The following is an 18,734-nucleotide window of genomic DNA, read 5'->3' as shown; positions in this document are numbered from 1 at the left end:
TTTAATAATCTTATTATTTCATATGTATCAAATTATTATAGTTCATTTTTCACAAAAATTTCAAATAATAGCAATTCTAAAAAGTTTTCCAAAAAAAAAAATCTTCTGCACAAAACACAGCGAACAAGCATATGTTAGCATCTACTACACGATTAGCTCACATAGAACATGTTCAAAATATAATTTTGAATTTGGGAGTCCAATTATAACAAGGGCTCAACTAGCACAACCAAAATAAATCAATGTTTTTTCTTTAATAAACACAATTCATCACTATAAATAGGTGTTGTAACTTAAGGAGTAAGTGTCAAACGCAAGTTGACTCTGTTGGTAAGAATGAATTATTTCCTCACAAAAGATAGTGAGGAGTCGAACCCACCCAAACTTTTTTCTTAAAAAAAAAAACTTAAGGACTAAGTTTTGTTGTGGCAAAATATAAGAAAATTTATTAATGAGAGAGAGATTCATACACAAATCAAACTTCGAAGAAAGTTCAATAAACTTAAGGACTAAGTTTTGTTGTGGCAAAATAAAAAGAAAAATTGTTAATAAGAGAGATCGATTCATACACAAATCGAACTTCGAATAAAGTTCGATAAACTTAAGGACTAAGTTTTGTTGTGGTAAACTATAAGAAAAATTGTTAATAAAACAGGGATTCGTACATAAATGGAACTTCAAAGAAAGTTCCTTAAAAAAAACTTCAAAAAAAGTTCAATAAACTTAAGGACTAAGTTTTGTTGCGGCAAAATATAAGAAAAATTGTTAATGAGAGAGGGATTCATACACAAATCAGACTTCAAAGAAAGTTCAATGAACACATCTAAGGGATACTTTTGAATCTATTATAATTGTTAGATGTGCAGTGGGAGTTTTTCCAAACATAAGATCTATATTTAATAGAAAGAAATTGAAGAAAATAATATTTATGAGTCCCTAAACATGACCAATCAAATATAGATGTCTAAAAAATTTACTTTTAGGGTTTGGATTTTGAGTTTTATTTCTCCAATTAAATTAACCAAAAAAAGAATAATTGAAGACACTGCTATAAAGTGCAGAAGAGGGAGTGGGATTGCCTTGGTATTTTCGTAACTAATCCAACCATAAGCTAGTTTGTGAGATAAGATTTGAGCCGAAAAGAAAAGAAGGGAAGAAAAGTTAGGTATTTTCAACATTTGGGAGTTTTAATGAAATAAAAAAGAAAAGAATTAAATTAACTTGGAAGGAGTTACCATTAAAAAAAAATTTTCATTCCAAATCGGGCAAAAAGCAAAGAAAAGCTGAAGAAAACCACAAAAAATTTGTAAATTATCCGTTTTATCCTTAAAAAGTTATTTAATGAAAATTTTATTGATTAATATGTCCAAAATTATTTTCTCTTTTTTCGTAAATTTCAAAACAACATTAAAATCTTTTTTTTTTCTTTTCCTTTCTTTTCAACCTAACCTTTCTCTTCTTTTCTTTTCCATCCTCAACTCCCAAACTTTTTACTGTGTGTGTGTGTTTTCGGGGGTAAATAAATAGAGGGGTACGTCTGACTCATCATAGACGGTCTCCACTATCATCTTTTCTTCTTCTTCTCTCTCTAAAAGGCGAGGAGGTACCATTGCAGTCGGAGAGAGTAGCCAAATAGCGAAGATCTTCCGCTCTGCTACTGGCGGAGAAGGCTGTGGTGAAGTAGGAAGAAGAGGAGAGGAAAAAGGCGGGTTTTTATCAGCGGTTTTAAGGTAAAAAAAAAAATGGGTAAAAATTACTGGGTTTTTGCTGGGGTTTGAGTGCTTTGGAATCTAGGTAATTTAGTGGATTTTGGGATTTTTGTGGTGTAACGTGATTTCTATTTTGGGTTTTCGAGTGAGTTTTAGTGAGATCTTAGTGATTTAACTAATGATATTGTTTGGATCTGAGTTTTTACTCTTCACTTGACTGCAGTTGGCATTTTTGGGTTTTTTTCTAGAATTTTTTGATGATCTAATCTGAAAAAACTACTGGCTTTTTTGTGGTTAACTTGGAAAATTGATTTTACTCAACTTTTCCCTCATGTTTTGTATTTTTGGAAATTGACTTTCGTTTTTTCCCTTGTTTTCTGGGCTTAGGGTTTGTTAGATGAATACTTTCGGTGAATGGGTGTGCTCTGTTAGTAAGTTTTTTTTTTTTTTTTGCCTTTGGAGAGGGTTTAGTCAAGCTTCGTCCCTTTTTCTTCCCTCTTTCTTTTCTGGTTTGGGGTTGATTATGATTTTTTTTCAGATTTTTTGGGTTTGGGTTCTAGACTACTGCCAGTCATGCGTGTATTTTGTTCTCGGGTAATACCAATGCTTCCCTATGCGTCGTGATAATTTACATATGACATACTTCTGTGAATGAACAGGGATGTTTGTTTTGTGGAAATTGTTCATTGAAGTTAATGAATTAGTAGGAGAATCTTTCTTCGCTTCAAGTTCACATCACTGTTTTCATGTGAGAGAACAATCGCAGCTAATAGTCTATTTTCTAATTTTTGTTATGTTGATTACCTTCCTGAAGGCTGTTTTTACATGCATTCAAGACGTGGATGTACTTTTTATAGGACATTTTGCTGTTGTAGTTGTAGTTGGGCTGTAGACATGTTATCTGGATGTGATTTACATGATTATCCTAGTCAAAATGATGGTTTAAGTAACTGCAGAAATTTGTTATCGATTTTAGCTGATACGGTCTAGGTGGATTTGTTGGTTATTTTAATGTGAATTAGCATGTGATAGTCTGACTCTTTGGTCAATGCATCTTTGGTATGTAGTTAAGATATGGATTGTGTTGCTTGCTTACTTGCTGTGACGCTTTTGTTGTAGTTGTTACCATGGTGAGGAAGAAGCGAACGGAACTTCCTAGTGAGGGACAGAGTTCCAGTTCCCAGGAAACTGGGGCTGGCCGTGGTGGTGGGCAACCTAGCCAACCAGTTCAACAGCAGCAGCCACAGCAGCAAGGTGGATTCCAAGGTGGAGGGAGAGGCTGGGGACCTCAGCGTGGAGGATATGGTGGCCGTGGAGGAGGGGGTGCACCGCGAGGTGGGACGGCTCCTCAACAATATCATGGTGGGCCTCCTGAATACCAGCAAGGCAGGGGTACTCAGCAGTACCAACGAGGAGGTGCACCGGCCCAGCGCCAGCGAAGTGGTGCTGTTGGCCGTGGGATACCTTCATCTGGTGGGCCTTCTGTGGCACCAGTTCCCGAGCTGCATCAAGCAACCCCAGCTCCTTATCAGTCTGGGGTGACCACTCAGCCTATGCCTTATGGGAGACCTGTAGAATCACAGGGTGAAGCTAGTTCTTCAAGCAGAGCACCTGAGCCATCATCATCGTCAGTGGAGCAGCAGTTCCAACAACTCAGTCTCCAGCCTGAAGTGAGCCAGGCAATTCAACCTGCTTCAAGCAAGTCAATGAAGTTTCCTCAGCGCCCAGGGAAGGGTAGCACTGGCATAAAGTGTATTGTCAAGGCAAATCACTTCTTTGCTGAATTGCCAGACAAAGATTTGCACCAATATGATGTGAGCTTTTTCTTGCTAGCTATATCTAAATTCTCATATGTGTATATTTTGTAATTGTCTGCTGGTTTGATCTTAAAATGAGAAGTTAATTTTCATGGGTGTTAGGTATCCATCAATCCTGAGATCACATCCCGAGGTGTTAACCGTGCTGTCATGGACCAGCTGGTTAAACTGTACAAGGAATCTCATCTTGGAAAAAGGCTTCCTGCCTATGATGGGAGAAAGAGTTTGTATACTGCAGGGCCACTCCCTTTTGTTTCCAAAGAGTTCAAGATTACCCTGATTGATGAGGATGAAGGAAATCAAGGAGGTGCTGGCAGGTTAGTTGTATATTATTTGTTTCGAACTCCCCTCTGTACTTATATAATCCTTTTTTAATGGAAATTTCATTGATTATCACATGCTTTTTCATGGATGCAGGAGAGAGAGGGATTTTAAAGTTGTAATCAAATTGGCAGCGCGTGCAGACTTGCACCATTTAGGGATGTTTCTGCAGGGAAGACAAGCAGATGCCCCTCAAGAAGCTCTTCAAGTTTTGGACATTGTTCTTCGTGAATTACCGACAACTCGGTATGCAGTCCATACCTTTTTTTTGGCTCCATTCTTGCAGTTCTAATCATCTTATCAATCTGCTGTCATTTAGGTATTTGCTAATTTCTGTTCTGATTTTTTTTTTCAAAGGTATACTCCTGTGGGCCGCTCTTTTTATTCCCCTGATTTAGGAAGAAGGCAGCCTTTAGGTGAAGGTCTGGAAAGTTGGCGTGGTTTTTATCAAAGCATTCGGCCTACTCAGATGGGGTTATCACTAAATATTGGTGAGAAATACTTCCATATTGCTCTTGTAGTTTTTGTTGTATATAATTTGGTCTCCCAATATTGGTCGGAAGGTTTCTACTGTCTTATTATATGGATGTAGATCATTGACTTGTTAAAAGCTGTCACTTTTCTGTTTGGAGTCAGTTTCTTTGTGATGATTATTTTGACCATCATAGTGATTAATTGTCTGTTTATTCCCCAATTGTAATTGTTGTGGTTTGTGGAGCAGATATGTCATCCACGGCTTTCATCGAGCCACTTCCCGTTATCGAATTTGTGACTCAGCTTCTTGCCAGGGATGTATCATCAAGACCTTTGTCTGATGCTGATCGTGTGAAGGTAAGATTTTTCTTTTTTGTGGCTTCCATCCATATTTTTTAACCCTGGGCCTCAAATTTGTTGAACGTTCAGCTTAATGCTGTTCTCATCTTTATCGTATCTGCTACCTTTTTAATGTGGGATTCTTGTTATGAAGCAAAAAAGCTGTTATGTTACATACAGCTTGTCTCGTGTTTGTGTTCTCATAGATTACAGGTTTTTCGTCTCTGTTATTAACCTTTGAAGGATGGCTAATGGTATGGTGGTCACAATCTGTCTTTTTTTTTACCCCTGAAAATTGGTATTCAAAACAGGTATTTTATGAGTATTTCACCTCATATTTACACTAAGATTAGAGATAAAAATATTTGGACCATTTAAGATTACTAGGATTATGCTCGTGGTTTTGAAGATTGTATGTTATAGCATTCGATAAAATAAAAATAAGATACTACTGGTACTATAGTGAAATTCTTTTGGATGCGATTACCTTTTGGAAATGGAAAAAGAAATTTATGAAGCTGATTCATTAGAATGTCGTATTTGGGAAATGTTTTGTTATTATTATTTTTAAAAGAATATTTGAAATACTAGATGTTTTTAAGCAACATTACTGAGTTTAAAACATTGAAAAATTGTCACTGTTTCTGTAACTTCTTCTTTTGTGGTGTGTGAACTTATTTTCTTGACTTTTATTGAGAGTTAATTTTGAAGCATTCTGAATTTGTGAAATACTGTTTTTGGCACAAAAAAGTCTCAAAGACTGCAATATCGTTGATCCATGCTGTGCATCTCAAGACCTATTTTGTGTCCTGGTGTGTCAGACCTGTCTGACCCCTATGTATAATGTCTTAGGCAATTATTATTATTTCTGTGGAAGTGGTACTCAGTAGTCAGATGGAGAAGTCTTGATTTGGGAATGTGTTGCTGTATGTGCGTCTTTGACCAGTGTTTGTACTGATGTTTGGACAATTATGCAGATTAAGAAAGCACTGAGGGGAGTGAGGGTGGAGGTTACACATCGTGGAAACATGCGCAGAAAATATCGTATCTCTGGTCTTACATCACAAGCAACACGCGAGCTGTCGTAAGAATTGCCTGTTCTCATCAATCAATATGTTGGTTATCCTGCATGGCTTGAAAGCGGGATTTGGGAGAGTACATTTTTGGTCCTGCATATTCTTGATGGTTCACTCTCTACACTAAAGAAAGTAGCCAAGATCTACAGTAACTCAAAATGCAGAATAAAAAGACAAAAGAGTGCTGCATTAACATCGATACTTCAATTTAATTAATGAAATGGAATGAAGTTACATTTTGCACAACAGAATCATGTAAATTGGCATTAAAGATAAAACAATTTTTTCCCTATGTGCATGTACAGCTTAGTGTGTGTTCCTTCACCTCAAATTTTGGGTTCTTGCTCTTAAAATTGTAGATGGCAAGGATCTGGCTGGCTATTTGGAATGCTTAGTTAACTTGATATAAAGTTGTTGATGTGCTTCTGGTAATTATTTTTTTTGATTTTTGCTAGTTTTCCTGTCGACGAGAGGGGTACAATGAAATCTGTTGTTGAGTACTTCCATGAGACATATGGGTTTGTGATTCATCATACGCAATTGCCTTGTTTACAAGTTGGAAATCAGCAAAGGCCAAATTACTTGCCAATGGAGGTTGACTTCATTTTTACATGCGAATGTTCTATTTCTCTCTGAAGTTTATGACTCTTGTTTTTACATAATGTTTTATGTTTTAGGTCTGTAAGATTGTTGAGGGCCAGAGGTATTCCAAGAGGTTGAATGAGAGACAGATAACTGCTCTTTTGAAAGTGACCTGCCAGCGTCCTCAGGAGAGGGAACGTGATATTCTTCAGGTAAGGTTTAGAATAAATTGTCTCCATCAGCAAGTACTTCATTTTTTGTGGTCAAAAGATATTTGGCTATAATTTTGTATTTTCATTTAAATTGTCTTTTTGGATAACTTTTTGGACCTTTGGAAGTGCTTCAAATATCTTGCGTATTTCCCTTTCAGACTGTACGTCATAATGCCTATGCTGATGACCCATATGCTAAAGAGTTCGGTATCAGGATTAGTGAGAAGCTGGCTCAAGTTGAAGCCCGCATTTTACCTGCTCCTCGGGTAAGGATATCATATATACTTTCCAGCCTATTGCGGTCTTGAATGTTTACGCAGTATGGTACCTTGTTGGTTTAATCTTTTTTTCCCCTGCACTTCTAATTTCTAGCTCAAGTACCACGATTCTGGTCGGGAGAAGGACTGTCTGCCACAAGTCGGGCAATGGAACATGATGAACAAGGTTATTTCCATCAAGTAGAGCTGTTATGTTAACGTGTATTGGGTTAATCTTGTACAGTGATTCTTTTCTGGTTGCCAATAAGACTCAAAAATGGAGGATGTGATGATAAACTCTGAAAATTTTCTTTTTGTATTGATGCAAGTTATCATGCTAGTCCTTGTGTTTGTGCTAATCCACCCTTTGGTCCACTTGTTCAGAGTCTTATGTAAAGGGAAAAAGAAGGTGAAGCTAATTCTACATGGTTGCTAAAAAGTATCAGCCATCTGGGACATGTCTATTTGCTGGTGGTTATGAATTGTGCATTTTGATTAACGTAGCATACTATTGTCAATTGTATGAGGAGTATGTTACATGTAAAATGTTGGAAGTAGTTGTCTATTAGAAACAAAAGTTTGTGATGCTCGTGTGGAAGGATTTGTTGTAGTCTTTGTAGTTGGCATATTATCCATTTTTATCTTTTTGAGTTCTTGCTTCTAATGAAAGTAATTAGGATGCTGAGTACTTATAATACCATTGACGTCTTGCAGAAAATGGTTAATGGAGGAACAGTAAATAACTGGATTTGTGTAAATTTCTCTCGCAATGTGAAAGATGTAGCAGTTCGTGACTTTTGTCATGAGCTGGCCCAGATGTGTATAACCTCTGGAATGGTATGTACAGTTTTGAGATGTTCTTTCACTCTGATTGAGATCTTAAACTTCCATATTAACAAATGGAACTTGTTTGTTCATTTGTGCAGAACTTTAATCCTCATCCTGTTTTGGCCCCAATGTATGTTCGTCCTGATCAAGTTGAAAGAGCCTTAAAAGCTAGATTCCATGAAGCCTTGACTAACCTTCCACCTCCAAAGAAGGAACTGGACTTGCTGATTGTTATTTTGCCCGACAATAATGGCTCTCTTTATGGTGAAGCACTTGTTACAAATCGTCTTCTGTGTTCCAGATATATTACGTATGATTTATTTCTCATCTAATTGGTGCTTTTTTTTTTTTGGACCTTTTAACAGGTGATTTGAAACGGATTTGTGAGACAGATCTTGGAATTGTCTCCCAGTGTTGTCTGACAAAGCACGTCTTCAGGCTGAGCAAACAATATCTTGCCAATGTTGCATTGAAGATCAATGTGAAGGTTGGAGGAAGAAACACAGTGCTTGTTGATGCTCTTTCTCGTCGTATACCCCTAGTCAGTGACAGACCTACTATAATTTTTGGCGCTGACGTTACACATCCCCACCCTGGCGAGGATTCGAGCCCATCCATTGCAGCTGTATGACACTCTTCATCCTGCTTCAGCTTTCGTTGCACCTCTCTCCCTCTTCCCCCCTCTCTCTCTCTCTCTCTGCAACTGTTGGGATTCATTGTGCCATGATTGACTGTTGTTTGTGTTCGAGTCTAGGTGGTTGCATCTCAGGATTGGCCTGAAGTTACCAAATATGCTGGTTTGGTTAGTGCTCAAGCACATCGTCAAGAGCTGATTCAAGATCTGTTTAAAGCTTGGCAAGATCCTGGCAGGGGAACTGTGACAGGTGGCATGATCAAGTATGATTTCTCTCCTCCAGCCGCTTCCTATTTCACTTCCTTGACTGTCTTCTTCTGCGCGCTCTTGGTTCTTTTTTGTTTGAAGGTTCTCAATTACTTTTCACATTTTCTGGTCTACAAGCTGACGACTATACTTGTGTTGACAGGGAACTCCTCATATCTTTCCGTAAAGCAACTGGACAGAAACCGCAGAGGATTATTTTTTATAGGTATTGTGGATGCGCTGCAATCCCTGTGTTTTTTCCATTCACTTGTTATGCCTGATTTGTCGTACTCCTTTTGCAGAGATGGTGTCAGTGAGGGGCAGTTCTATCAAGTATTACTCTATGAACTTGATGCAATACGCAGGGTAAAAGCCTCTCTCGCTGATTGCCTTCTATCTCTCAGCTAAGATGGAATATGTCGCATCTTAGTTACTGTTTTCTTGTGTTTGTTACAGGCATGTGCTTCTTTGGAACCAAACTATCAGCCCCCAGTTACTTTTGTTGTTGTTCAGAAACGTCACCATACAAGATTGTTTGCCAATAACCATCATGACCGGAATGCAGTTGACCGAAGTGGAAATATTCTGCCTGGTGCGTAATCTTTTTTCGTATGACACTGCTCAAAAATTTTTTTGATAGTGGTACAAACTGATGTTTAAATTTTCTCCCTTGTGGGAAATCTCAGGTACTGTTGTAGATTCAAAGATCTGCCATCCAACGGAATTTGATTTCTACCTTTGCAGCCATGCTGGAATACAGGTACGACATATCTTGCTTTCTCCTGTTGAAGACAAATTAACTGCTTTATATATAATGATGAATATTGAATGGTCATGGAGAATTCTTGTTAACAGGGTACCAGCCGACCAGCACATTATCATGTCTTGTGGGATGAGAACAACTTTTCAGCTGATCACCTACAATCTCTTACAAACGATCTCTGCTATACGTAGTTGGATCACTCTGCTCTTTGTAATGTTTTGCCTAGTTCCTCTAGATGGTTAAGCTAATTGTTCTTCATTTCTGTTGCAGTTATGCAAGATGCACTCGTTCTGTTTCCATTGGTAAGATTTTTTCTGTTTCTTCCAAGTTGAATAAGTATGTTGAGAGGGGCGATGCTGATGCTCACTCTTCCTTTGTGCAGTGCCACCCGCCTATTATGCCCATTTGGCTGCTTTTCGTGCGCGATTCTACATGGAGCCAGAGACATCTGATAGTGGTTCAGTAACAAGTAGTGCTGCTGCTAGTCGCGGTGGTGTTGGTCCTGGGGGTGGTGCAAGGAGCACGCGTGCACCGGGTTCAAATGTCAATGTTCGGCCTCTTCCTGCCCTAAAGGACAACGTGAAGAGGGTTATGTTTTATTGTTAAGCCAGCCACATTCTTTGGAAGTTGCTGCTTTATGTCGAACAGTGGTTTGTTTTGCTAGTAACGTACTGAGAAACATTAGATCTCGGCCAAACTTTCGTGGCTGACTATAGCTCAACGTGACATTAGATCTCAACCAAACTTTTTTGGTTGACTGCTCAGTGTGTTGAGTTTAAGTTTGTATTTGTTTTCGTGTTTTCTGGGTTGTGCAACCGAATCTTGTTTGTGTTATGTTTGCTGGTGATTGCTTAATATCATGCTGCCTTGGAACTGTTTGGTAGGTCGTGTATTTAGACATGGGCTTCAATTTTAGTGATTCATTCGTCAGCTCTGTTGTTTTGCATTTGTAGCCTGAAGTTGGAAAGGGTTGCATTAATTGTTTTTTGTTAGCATATTCATTGTTCTTTGTAGCCTGAAGTAGGTGGGGAGTTCAAATCCCACCTGCAAAAAAATCCAAGGGAGGTGTTATAACACTCCCTTAGTCTAGTTAGGTTTGCATACCTACTAGTCCTTGGTACACAAGCTTCCTTAGGCTCCCCTCCTTGTAGATTAGGATAGGAGATTAGGATAGAGTAGGCTTATACAGGAAAAAAAAAAAATTATGCTCTTTGTGGTTCAAGTATGTGGGCTTTGCTATGCTTCATAGACATAGAAGTACCCTCTCAAATCATGCTTCTAAATCTACCAGTCTTGGAACTGCTGCATCTTTACCTGCAAGGTTTTTGGCTCTTGGTCTGTTGATGATGAGTTGTCCATGGTAGGATGTTTGAATCACGCGTGTTTGTTGCTTGATGTAGCAGCGCCTTGACTTCTCCTAAAAATGAGTTATTGTGGAAATCTTTGGTCCCCTGCTAAAGCAGATGTCCTAATGCCTAGGACGTACAATTTTTCAGCCGAACTTGAGAGGATGGCAATATCCTCTAGGCTCTAGAGGTTGCAGACTGCTACGAGAAGGGTTAGAATCCTCTAGGCTCTATCTAGCGATGTGGTTTGAGGTTTTGACTGCTGGGGCGATTTCATCTTTTCTTTTCAGTGAAGTATGCGGTGCTCTTTTCCATCTGCTTTATAATCTTTTTGCTCCGAGAGTAAGTAAAGAATTGAGGATGTTTTAGTCTAATGAATGGTTAAAGGTTTTGGGATTAAGTCCTCCTTTTCTCGTTGCCTCTTTAATCTCTCTCTCTCTCTCTTTCCCTGTTTAAAAAAGGAAAATTCGAAAAAGTGTGATTTATATCTATCGCCTTTGTAGTATTGCCCAATAATCAGTAGGTCCCTTGACTTTTAGAAAATAACAATTAACCCCGCTGCTCTTGATATCTGTCTCCCTTGTAGTTTTGCTCAATGACCAGTGGACCCCTTGAGCTTTAGAAAATGACAGCAAAACCTCACTGACTTGACAAATGCTAAAAGGTGTTAACTGGATTTTTTTAGGCAATATTCTGAGAAATCAGCCCTCCCTCTTATATGGACAAAATTAACCTATCCTAGGTGAATATGAAAATCGTTTAACCATAAAATAATATAGCCAAGAAAGAGGGGGAAAAAAAATCTTAAAATGAAAAAAATTGCAATACAAAATGGAAAGAAAATCAAACTGTGTTGCTTTCTAGCCACATGACCAAAACTCACCACCATCTCAACCCTCCTAACTCCTCAACCCTAAAATCTCTTTTTAATTTTATCAACAATGCAAACAAAAGCCTTGAAATAGATGCATCTGCTTTTTCTGTAACTCAATATCAATACCCAACTCAAAAGCACCTCCAATAACCACAATCAATTTTCTAATAAGAAGAGTATAAGCCATAGAAATAGATAGATGCATCTGCTTAGCGATTTATGATGCAAGGATAGGCTTTGGTTCTTCCAAATTGTTGGGGATTTCTGACTTCACTAGTTTGCTTGCATCTGCCAATGGCAAACAACATCTATTGGATTTTGCAATTCACTGGCATAGGCATGTATAAATGATATATCCAAACCCATCAAATAAAAATTGGAAGATGCAAGGCTTGTGGGTAATGAAGAAGAAGGAAACATGATAGTCACAGGAGACGGTTGGGGATTCATCCAAGAGTTATTTTAATGGAGTTTGTGATGGAATGGGTTATTGGGATTCATCCAAGGTTGTCCTTTGTTTTGATAATTTGATTTTTTTTTAAAATTTTTAATTTTTTACTAGATGGGCTTTTGTTACTTTCTTGGATACTCTCCAACCTAAATAGCAAATTGAAGTAAGGCGATTAAAGATTTGGAGGGGCAACATTGAGAGTTGATAAAAAAATTTTGTTAAAAAATTTTGAAGTGTAAGGGGATTACTGTTATTTTTTAAAATTCAAGGGGTCCACTAGTAGTTTGGCCAAATCAAGAGGGAGGTAGATGTAATTAACCCTTTAGAAAAAGGTCTTAGAAAAGCATCCTATTTTACTGTGGTATAACTTGTCAATATATGGTTCAGAGAGTTAACGGACAAATGTTTGATAAATATCTTGAAAAGATTACCCATAAAAATGCTACTATAACAGACAGACGCAAAACTAATCTAATGAAAAGTTCTTTTTCAGCAAATATCAGATTCATATGTACCTTACTAGACTCTCATTTTGAAGAAAAAAAAAAATGCAGGTACTCATACTATAGTTCAAAAATTACATCAGAAAAGGACAAGTTACTTAACATGGTTTTTTTTTTTTTTTTTTTTTTCTCAAAAACATTCTAGCGGGGAAAGGGTGAGATTCGAGGAAAAGAAAGATTCTTTTTTAGCGGGGAAGAAGTAAGAATTGAGTAGTGCACGCGAGAATTGACGAATAATAATTGAATTCACAAGTAAAGAAAGATTTGTGTGTGCATGGAGAGAATCATTATTGATTGATTGCAAATAAGTTATAAAAGTGTTTTACCAATGAAAGCAAGAGGTTTTTTCAGTCAAGCTTGCAGCACGGAGACCACTGAAGAAAAGAATAAATGCCGAATTGTTCACCGCTTTTCCTCTACTATTTCACGTTGGGGGAAAGACAAAAGCTTAGTTTTTCTCACTGGAGAGATGAATTCTTTTCTTGGCTTATCATTTTTATTTCCCACGGTTAGGCCCAAGGAATGTTCTTTCTCTTCCTCATGCGATCTAAATCCTTGCCAAAAACTTCATTTCCACGCGCAAGGCTTTCCCTCCAAACCCCATATATAAATATGCATGGTGTTTTCCTGATGGATATGCGAAAGAGACAGGCAACAAAATCCTACTAGTTCTCATCTTTGAACCATTGAAAAAAGAAGCAAATAAAAACCATTTCGTCGATAGTTTCCCAATCAATGGCTTTTGCAGTGGTAGATGGTCTCATGCCTGATGCATTAAGGCAGAGTCGGTACCATATGAAGAGATGCTTTGCCAGGTGATAATCAAGTCTTCATCATTGCGATTTTCTTTATTTGGTTGCAAATCTTTACCATGCAGAGTTCTAACTTCTTTCGGTGTTTGGCACTTGAATTTGGAAAAAATGCAAATAAAACGTATTGTGATTTGTGAAGGTTTACTAGCATGGGACCGAGGCTGATGAAACACCAGCATTTGATGGAAGAGATGGAGAGTGTAATCGTGGACAGGGCTGACAGAGCCAAGGTTTTGGAGGTATCACTCGGTGAAATCCTGAGTTCCACACAGGTAAAAGGAAATTTATCTTTTCGACTTGACTGTCAGCTGATCAGCTCCCTGCCAAAAGCTCCACAACAAGCAATCGTAATGATTAAAAAGCAGATTAGGCATTGCTGATCTAACTAATTTTCTGGTTAAATTTGCAGGAAGCGGCTGTTGTACCGCCTTATGTTGCTTTTGCAGTGAGATACGGTTCTGGATGCTTCGACTATGTTAAGGTGAATGCCGAGGATCTATCAGCTAATAATATTACTGCAACCGAATACCTGAGACTAAAAGAAATGATCTACGATGAAAACTGGTAAGCAGGACATTGCAGAGAAATGACACTGATGAGTTAGTATTGCAATTTTGAGAATATAACTCATTATGAAATCAGTTTTTGAAGTTCGTGACATGGTAATATCTTCATCTACAGGTCAAAGGATGAAAATGCTCTGGAACTAGATTTTAGAGCATTTGACTTTGGTATTCCACGTCTGGCACTCACTTCTTCAGTTGGCAAGGGAATTAGCTACATCTCAAAGTTCATGGCTTCAAAGTTCATTGGTGATCCTGAGAGTGCTAAACCATTGGTCGAATACTTGCTAACTCTTAATCACCAAGGAGAGGTTGGCAATTAGAAAAAGTTTACGCAATTGTCAATGCCAACTCTTCCTGAAATAGTGCATTTAAAGCTGACTATAACATTCTACTTTTAACTTCTCAAAATTGCAGAATCTGATGATCAATGACACCCTGAACACGGTGACAAAGCTTCGAACAGCACTGATTGTTGCTGAAGTTTTTCTCTCTTCCATGGCAAAAGACACACCTTATCAAAACTTCGAGCAGAGGTAGACTTTGCTGCTTTTAATACAGTTATGATAATATTCCCGCTTTTAGGATCTGAATGTTATTTGATTACTTGGATGATCCAGGCTTAAAGAGTTTGGTTTTGAGAAAGGTTGGGGGGATACTGCAGAAAGAGTTAAGGAAACAATGAGGATGCTTTCTGAGATACTTCAGGCTCCAGACCCCCTAAACGTGGAATCACTTTTCAGCAGGCTTCCAGTTATTTTCAACGTTGTAATCTTCTCCATTCATGGGTACTTTGGCCAATCAGATGTCCTAGGTTTGCCCGATACTGGAGGCCAGGTGCATATTTGTATCAACATTTTTCTCCAACTCATTGCTCCCAATAGCATCAGTAACTAGGTATTGGTTTTGATAATGCAAAATGAAGAGTAATTTTGTACTTATCTGTTACATTGAAAAGGTAGTCTACATTCTGGACCAAGTAAAAGCTCTAGAGGAAGAATTACTTTCAAGAATCAAGCAACAAGGCTTGAATGTGAGGCCTCGAATTCTAGTGGTAAGCATGGGCGCAATTCAGGCTGATATTTGTGGGTGGCTACAACTACAAGACTGCTAAATTTTCAACTTCTCGCATGTGGGCAGGTCACTCGTCTCATACCAGACGCACAAGGCACAAAGTGTAATCAGGAGATTGAGCCTATCATTAACGCCAAACACTCCCAGATTGTTCGTGTCCCTTTTCAAACTGAGAAAGGGGTTCTCCGCCAGTGGATTTCACGATTTGATATATATCCGCATTTGGAGAGATTTGCCCAGGCAAGTGATTAATCTGCATTCATTTGGGACATATTCTTGATCATTTTTTTTTTATCAGTTGTTTATTACTTTCTATCGCTTCTCTGCCTTGTTTTTAGGATGCTGCTGAAAAGGTCCTAGAACTACTGGAAGGTAAACCAGACCTTATCATTGGGAACTACACAGATGGAAACTTAGTCGCATCTCTAATGGCCAGAGAGCTTGGAGTAACTCTGGTTGGCCATTTTGATTAATCATTTATATACTTCCGGATTTGTGACATTGTGTTTGTCAGAAAATTGTGGAACATCTAACATGGAAAAGTTTCAATTAGGGAACAATTGCTCATGCACTTGAGAAAACCAAATATGAAGATTCTGATATCAAATGGAAGGAATTTGATCAAAAGCACCATTTTTCTTGCCAATTCACTGCTGATTTAATAGCAATGAATGCTGCCGATTTTGTAGTTACCAGCACATTTCAAGAGATTGCTGGAAGGTTAGTCTGTTAAATACCATTTACGTTCCTGGAGACACAATAGGTCACGAGGGGCTCAAAGTAAAGATGGCCAGAACTAACCTTTTCTTGTTCTTTCATAATCCAGTAAAACCAGGCCTGGACAATATGAAAGCCATACGGCATTCACAATGCCTGGGCTGTATCGAGTTGTTTCAGGCATCGATGTCTTTGACCCAAAATTCAACATTGCTGCTCCTGGAGCTGATCAATCTGTCTACTTCCCCTTTTCTGAGAAAAAGAAGCGATTCACCTCGTTTCATCCCGCCATCGAGGAGCTACTGTACAGTAAAGACAACAACGCTGAGCATATGTAAGTCTTTTCCCTGTATCTGCAAAATAAGTCAGTTCTACCTAATTTTGGCACTAAAGCTGAACTGCTCCTGGAACAGTGGAGTTCTTGCAGACCGGAAGAAACCAATAATCTTTTCAATGTCAAGAATCGACATAGTGAAGAATATTACAGGACTGACAGAATGGTATGGAAAGAACAAGAGGCTCCGAGATTTGGTAAACCTCGTTATTGTTGGGGGATGTTTCGATCCTTCCAAGTCTAAAGATAGGGAAGAAATGGAAGAAATTAAGAAGATGCATACTTTAATTGAGAAATACCAACTCAAGGATCAAATGAGATGGATTGCAGCTCAGACTGATAGAAACAGGAATGGTGAACTTTACCGATGCATTGCTGACACAAAGGGAGCTTTTGTTCAGCCTGCATTGTATGAAGCCTTTGGATTGACAGTAATTGAGGCCATGAATTGTGGATTACCTACTTTTGCCACCATTCAAGGAGGACCGGCTGAAATAATTGTGGATGGAGTCTCAGGCTTTCACATTGATCCTTACAATGGTGATGAGACAAGCAACAAGATTGCTGATTTCTTTGCAAAGTGTAGGAAACAATCTGGACACTGGAACAGAACGTCTGAAGAGGGCCTCAGGCGCATATATGAATGGTACAATTAGATGAACCTTTAATATCTGAAGAATATTCCATGACTCGTGTTATTAGTACTACTTTCTTATCCATCGAATCTTTTGTTTTAATTGTTCCAGCTATACATGGAATATCTATGCAAAGAAAGTCCTAAATATAGGATCCACCTATGGCTTCTGGAGGCAATTCAAGAAGGAACAAAAGAATGCTAAGCTTAGATACATTGATCTGTTCTACAATCTGCAGTTCAAGAAGATGGTAAGCTGTCTGCACTAATACCATTTGCTCAGTGAAAATATAGCTACAGATGACTTATTTATGTATATTATACTAGGCTCAGGACATGGCCATCAAAAGTGAAGAAAGCCAACAAATTCCACCGACAGAAACTGCACAGCCCGAACAACCAAAAGAAGAAGCAGCTCCCAAACAACCAGAATCAGCACCAGAAGCACTAAAAGAAGTCCTTCCAGAACCAAGGCATGTTAAACTCATCCCTCTCTTTTACTACATTCCTTGTAATTTGAAACACCCTGAAAGACTAAAAACTATGCACAAAACACGATGGCTACTCCACGTTACACATTCAAATTAATAGAATCGTAACACTTTGCACCTCTACACTTGAAGCATTTCAAAAATGGGAAAAAAAATAAATATAAAAACAATTCAGCTCACAATAGAAGATGAAGTGTTAGATTGGATGGATAGAAAATTGCTTTCTGTGTGTAACAAGTTAATGAGATGATAATTTGACAACCATTACTGTCTTTTATTCTTTAGCCAAAGGGACCTATTATCATAGTTGTGTTTTGCTTAAACTTGTAACAGCATAGTTGAGGAGGCTGAAAAAGATAAAGAGCGGCAGAAGCAGCTTGATGAAAGTATTACAAGAACTGAACCTGCATCATTTCCCTACTGCAGTTGGCTGTGCTTATGCATCTCTACTTCTATCTTACTTTATGCCTTGATAAAGTTGTATGGTGGATTAAATGATGGTGCATCTTCTTCGCAAAATCCATGATTTGGTGTCACAATTCCGTCTTCAATTGTAAACTAAATAAACTAATCAATCATATTCAATGCCAACAATAGTATTTGATTTCCCTTCTTTCTGTGTTTTTTTTTAAAACTATTTTATGATAGTCTCTTCCCACAAAATTCCTTTCTTGGTGTTTATTGGAGTTATGCATGTGTAATCTTGCATATCGTATGTATGACATTTCCCCAGTGTTATTAGACCCGGATCGGATTGGCATGACCATGAACTGACCTTCTTTTCAAATTGGTTTGTAGTATAAAATCGCTTTGGTAAAAAATCAGTCAAAATCATTAAAAATCGGCTACACCAGTGACCCAATTTTACTGGTTGATCCAATTCTCAAACTTTTCTTTCTTGTTTTCCCAAAACATAATTTGAGTTACTTAAATTGTAACACTTTCATTTATTAATAAAAATAAGAAAATGTCACCCATTTAGTGTAAATATCAAAATCACTTGCTTTCCTAAATGATCTCTAAATTAAGATGTTTTTATCCTTATGATCTCATTAATTTAGCATCAATGATTTCAACTTGCATTAATTTGTTTTAATTTAGTTTTTTAAGTAGTTTTGGAGAATGGACATATTTTAACCAAGAATTTACATTTTTATACATAATTATTAGGTGTATATTTGATTGAAAGCTAATATTTTTGGAACATTTTTCATGATTGACCAAATATTACCAAAAATTTAATTTCAATATTTTTGAAACTTATAAAAATATAAAATAATTATAATATCATGCTGATGTCAGTGGGTTTTTGAGAATGGTCCGACCAATCTGATCAGTTGACCTCTGACCCAATAGTTTAGCCAATTCGCTGTCCAGTTTGAGTTTTACAACATTGTATTTCCCTGTGGTATTAAATTCAACTTCCATAACGTAATTAGCACTCGTTGGAAAAGAATCTAAATCGTGTATGAGGGCTTGGTTTCAGTTTGTTCAAATGAAAAGGCTTAAAAGCCATCTATGGATTTTATGATCATCTAATTAATGTTTTATCAATTGAATTACGTTTTGGCACCAATTGAACAAAGGAAAATGTAATCGTAGTTCACTTTTTATTAATCAGGCACCCATAATTTTTTTTATCATATAATTTAATAAATGAAAATCATATAATATAAA

At 37.6% G+C, this 18,734-nt stretch overlaps 2 protein-coding genes across 3 annotated transcripts; both read left to right on the top strand.

Moving 5' to 3' along the window:
* The first annotated feature begins 1,553 nt into the window (after positions 1-1,553).
* Positions 1,554-10,141, top strand: LOC140005986 (protein argonaute 1-like). 2 transcript variants are annotated; one of them, XM_072047445.1, is made up of 22 exons: positions 1,554-1,730; positions 2,829-3,523; positions 3,629-3,843; positions 3,944-4,093; positions 4,205-4,338; positions 4,569-4,678; positions 5,638-5,744; positions 6,192-6,330; positions 6,414-6,530; positions 6,689-6,796; positions 6,903-6,974; positions 7,502-7,624; positions 7,714-7,879; positions 7,981-8,240; positions 8,370-8,512; positions 8,659-8,721; positions 8,798-8,861; positions 8,952-9,087; positions 9,182-9,255; positions 9,351-9,445; positions 9,529-9,560; positions 9,641-10,141. In XM_072047445.1, exons 2-22 carry the CDS (start codon positions 2,837-2,839, stop codon positions 9,862-9,864), a joined length of 3,219 nt encoding a protein of 1,072 aa, XP_071903546.1. In that variant the 5' UTR covers positions 1,554-1,730; positions 2,829-2,836; the 3' UTR covers positions 9,865-10,141. The 2 variants fall into 2 exon arrangements, with proteins under 2 accessions (XP_071903546.1, XP_071903545.1); XM_072047444.1 differs by having other exon boundaries at positions 9,351-9,448; positions 9,641-9,955.
* A 2,777-nt stretch (positions 10,142-12,918) lies between these two features.
* On the top strand, positions 12,919-17,670 carry LOC113740672 (sucrose synthase 7-like). The gene is made up of 15 exons (XM_072047443.1): positions 12,919-13,247; positions 13,384-13,516; positions 13,654-13,808; positions 13,926-14,118; positions 14,225-14,343; positions 14,428-14,644; positions 14,766-14,861; positions 14,948-15,121; positions 15,220-15,336; positions 15,435-15,601; positions 15,708-15,932; positions 16,012-16,578; positions 16,679-16,817; positions 16,894-17,039; positions 17,391-17,670. Exons 1-15 carry the CDS (start codon positions 13,168-13,170, stop codon positions 17,581-17,583), a joined length of 2,721 nt encoding a protein of 906 aa, XP_071903544.1. The 5' UTR covers positions 12,919-13,167; the 3' UTR covers positions 17,584-17,670.
* The last annotated feature ends 1,064 nt before the right edge of the window (positions 17,671-18,734 follow it).

This window comes from Coffea arabica, chromosome 4e (assembly GCF_036785885.1).
Source record: "Coffea arabica cultivar ET-39 chromosome 4e, Coffea Arabica ET-39 HiFi, whole genome shotgun sequence".
In the NCBI taxonomy this organism is placed as follows: Eukaryota; Viridiplantae; Streptophyta; class Magnoliopsida; order Gentianales; family Rubiaceae; genus Coffea; species Coffea arabica.
The sequence above is the reverse complement of the archived record's forward strand: the minus strand, read 5'-3'. Positions and strand labels throughout refer to the sequence as shown.